Source organism: Cyprinodon variegatus, unplaced genomic scaffold (assembly GCF_000732505.1).
Source record: "Cyprinodon variegatus isolate N-32 unplaced genomic scaffold, C_variegatus-1.0 Scaffold54, whole genome shotgun sequence".
Lineage (NCBI taxonomy): Eukaryota > Metazoa > Chordata > Actinopteri > Cyprinodontiformes > Cyprinodontidae > Cyprinodon > Cyprinodon variegatus.
The window spans coordinates 251,555-255,697 of NW_015150507.1; the positions used below are offsets into that span (position 1 = coordinate 251,555).

The 4,143-nt window shown below is 36.3% G+C and overlaps 1 protein-coding gene across 1 annotated transcript in view; it reads right to left on the reverse strand.

Annotated features, from left to right (window-relative positions):
• Window positions 1–1,506: 1,506 nt before the first annotated feature.
• Window positions 1,507–4,143, reverse strand: part of slc25a10 (solute carrier family 25 (mitochondrial carrier; dicarboxylate transporter), member 10) — a 14,879-nt gene continuing 12,242 nt past the window's right edge. The window contains exon 11 of the mRNA XM_015371121.1: window positions 1,507–3,213. Within this exon, the coding sequence (XP_015226607.1) occupies window positions 3,112–3,213 (102 nt within the window). The 3' untranslated portion in view covers window positions 1,507–3,111. The remainder of the gene's footprint in view (window positions 3,214–4,143) is intronic.

Consider the following 4,143-nt stretch of genomic DNA (forward strand, 5'->3'; position numbering starts at 1 on the left):
GACAGCTCTGTTGGACATATAGCACAGAGACCCTGTCTGAGTTTTGTTTGATTGAATTGAACTTTTATATTACATTCAGATCCAGAGCTTGGAAAATGATCTACACAAATGAGGAAAATATTGAAAAATTAAACTGCACTAGTTAGTTGAGAAACAAAACAAATATTTCATTTTATCTTTTTAAGAGGCAGGAAACATACACAGAACCCTACATTATTTCCAAACCAGGTAAAAATTAACAAAAGTTATCTGAATCTGAAACTAGAACTTAAAACATATCCGGTAACTGGAAAAACAGAAGAGGTTTTTCAGTTACAATGTATAGAGTACATTTAGTACATTTTTTATTCCACATTCATTTTACTTTTAAATCCATATTTAGACATTTTAAATAAGTACAAATTTACAACAAATCTAAAATAATCTGTATTTATTTCAATAGGAGCTAAATTCAAAACTAGTAAGATCTCCACAAAGTCCTTGCAGCCTTACAGGAATCAATGGAAAGGCATTGCCGTTCTTACAGTAATACTGCACCAGCTTTATGTTTTAGTGGTATTCGGATGAATGACTATTATGATAAATACCATGTTCTTTAGGTAGTAAGGCCTCCCTGCAGTTACTTTAATCTTTAGCGCCTTCCACAAATTAACCAGGAATCTTTCAGGATCACTCAAAATCCAGAGTTTTTCCACCCACAAAAAAAAAATGTCAGTGAAATCATTACCCTGAAACTAAATCTACCAGGGGTATTGAACAAATTCAGGCTCAACCTTGGCATCCAAACTAACCTATATCTAGAGTCAGAGTAATAAACAAGAGCTTGGGAGCTGGAACTATAAACAATCAAGGCCAAAAGAAGTCTGAGGCTCATTGCTTTGTGTCAGTATTGTGTAAAGTTCACTGATAGCAAAGGAGCAATCTGTGTCAGCAGGCTTCCATGACAATAGCTTAAGGCATCTCTACACGTCTTAAAGGGTGCCAATAGCTGTGGAGATAAGATACTGTAAATAAAGCCACAAACTTTTAAAATTAATTTGTGGATATTTATAAAGACCATCAAGGCCTCAAACCGATTGGTCTTGGAAACACACATATTTCTGTTTAAATATTTCTGACATGATAACTTTAACAGGGTGGACACAGAGGTGAAATGTCACATCTATAAGATGAAGGTGAAGGGTCAGTCACTAACATGATGTATTGCGTCAATAACAGATGGGGTAGTTACATTTATCTTGGCTAAATGACGGAACCCTCCAGCTTCTAATCATCATTACTGATGAACAACACAGATTAACTGCAAGAGAACTGGGGCCGCCACGAGTCTGCAAAGTAAGATCTACCCTGAAGATAGAAGTGAGAACATTAAATTGAGTCCTTGCTCTTATGAGAGCAGATCCGTGAAGGTGAAGGCTGATTCACAATTGCAGCCAGCTGTGTGAGCTTCTGCCTGCAAGAAGCTGAAATGGATTATCAGCAGCGGATTTATGAACATTAGATTTATTTTGACAAAACAGTTTCAAGGCACTTTTGAACCAGAATCACAAATGGTTACAAAAAAGGTCTGAATACAGTTTTAAATCATTTCTTTTAATTTTCAAAAATCTAAGTGAAAGATCTACAGTATTAAAATTTACTGAGCCATAACGGTCCCAATGGTTCATTTCAATTAATTTAAACAACAAAATGTATACAGATATTCATGAGATGAAGAGAGAACTTCTTGGTGCATAAAACAGGTCAATTTACATGTAACAACACTGCCCCCTGCAGGACAGAAACTATAAGGCCACATGACTTCAGCAGGCACAACTAACAGGAAAGCATTTCTTTATATCTCACTAAGAAGTAATAACAGGAAAATTAATGACAGCAGGAGAATGTCTTACTTGGATTCATTCACATTTTTAGTTTGAGTTTTTTAGACATCAAATGACATCAGTTGCTTTAAAGCAGGCCAGCTAATGTTAAACAAATTTGACCCTTTCTATGAGGTGCCCTTTTTATCAGGGTCATTGATTATAAACGCTGACGTACATTCACCCATAAAAAATAAAAAATAAACATTTCAGGCTGAAATCGAGCCCTCGATTTGAACAGCAGGTTTCTCAAAATGTTCACAGAATTCAGTTTGGATCTAAGACACAAAGTTGCTTTTATTCATAATCAGAATGTCAACAATTAGCTGTATGCATATCAGTTTCTTCACCAACTCGCTGTGTATTAAAAGAAAAAAGAAAAAGTGATGCAAACAAACTTGGTCCTCTTCTATTCCAGATGTGCAGTAAAAAGGAAGGTGGAATGAATTAAAGAAGCACCAGGCATACATTTATGTTTTAATCTGTTAGTGTCTGATTCTGAGTTTAAGAAGTTAATCCAGGGGAAACAAAAGCAGACAAGTCTGCAGCATATTTTGTCAAAACTGCTGATGAAGAATACTGGGAGATACAAATGTGTTTGGAGTTCTGTTAGATTTATGGCTTTATAAATCCATTTGACATTGGTCAGATGGGCACTGATAAAGCCATGCTTTGTTTGTTTATAACAGAACATCATGCACTGCTCCTGTACACCCTGCTGATAAACCAGTAATTGTTTTAGAGCACTATAAAATACTCATTCAAACTAGTTTACAGATTTTTCTCACTTATGCGACTTCTGACATTAACTAGCAATGGATTAGGTTTCAGGTTAGACTAAATCTCTAATTTTATTATTAGCTTAAGGTAAATCTAATCCGTTACCAATATGGCAGGTTAAATATTAACAGTCTGAACTGAATATTAAATGTTAATCTTATTACTATTTATATTATTAATAAAATTTTCTTAATGTTATCAAGCTCATTCCAGAAGCTACACATCTGTTGCTTTTTTCATCTCAGTCTTACAATAATGGGGGCAGTAAGGAGAATAAAAGAAATTGGCTCATTTGGATACAAGTCATTATATCAACTTGTAGGATGGAGGTAGAGAAAAGGGAAGAGGGAAAGTACCCAAAGGACAATGAAAAACTGTTCAGGTACCCCCTCTACTTCCTTTCTGATGAATTCAGAGGAGTAGGATGATGGTGGAGGGTTTGATTGGCAGTAATGAGCCAACCAGCAGATCAGGAGATGATGCGAATGCCAAAGTACTTTTTCAGCTGCTCCAGGAAGACGAAGGTAAGGACTGTGTGAGGAACCAAGCGGATTCCTGCTGGAACTAGACCCTGCAACAGAGTAAAGGGCTTTCATGGATATGTGCATTTCGATCTTAATATGGAAATAATTATTTATTTTGACCTCAGCACACAGAGCATAGCAATTAGCATGCTGTTCATGCGTGTGAAGATATTACAAAGATTCATTCCACATACTATAGTACTCCACAACTTCCAATTTATTTCAATAATTATATTTATGGAGCTTGGAGAATTTCAGTTATTATATTAAATATAGCCATACAACATCATTTCTTTACAAGTTAGGTGTTCAGAGGACTTTAATCAAATACATTAACAGAAAATTAAATAAAAAGGAGAAAACTGTGTTATGGTTGTGCAGGTATCAGGTGTAATAGCAGCCTTGAGGGATTGGAAAGAAATCCAATCAAAGAGTTTGCTTTATCGTTTTCATGGTCTGCCTGCAAAGTACTGTCCACAACTCGAAAACGAAAAAGCATTCTGAGCGGCGGGAGCAGCGGAGTGACGTCAGCAGCCGCTCTTCCTCAGGTCCTTGCTAACGAGTGTTATGCCCAAAAATGCATGCCTGCCGAGATATGCATCCCCAGTCGCGGGAGCGCGCATCGCTATGTTCAACTGCATATCGACAAGGAAAACTGATTAAAATACGACCAATGGAGCTTGGCTTCTTATATTAATGATATAGAAACGTTTAAATATACCTCTCGTGGGAAATAAATGTGGTTATTTGGCAGATTCATTTACAAAAATACGGATTTTTTAAATAACATTAATTCCAAAGATTTTGACCAAGGTACAGCTGATTTACTTGTTGTGGTATCTTGTTATTTACACACAACAAAAAACTGTGGTAGCCGACGTGAGTTTTGAAATTGCAAAGCTTTCTCTTTAGGGTAAAATCAAATGCGCATCTACACAGCACAGGGTTCACAGACCAGTGTGATATGGCATGTGACG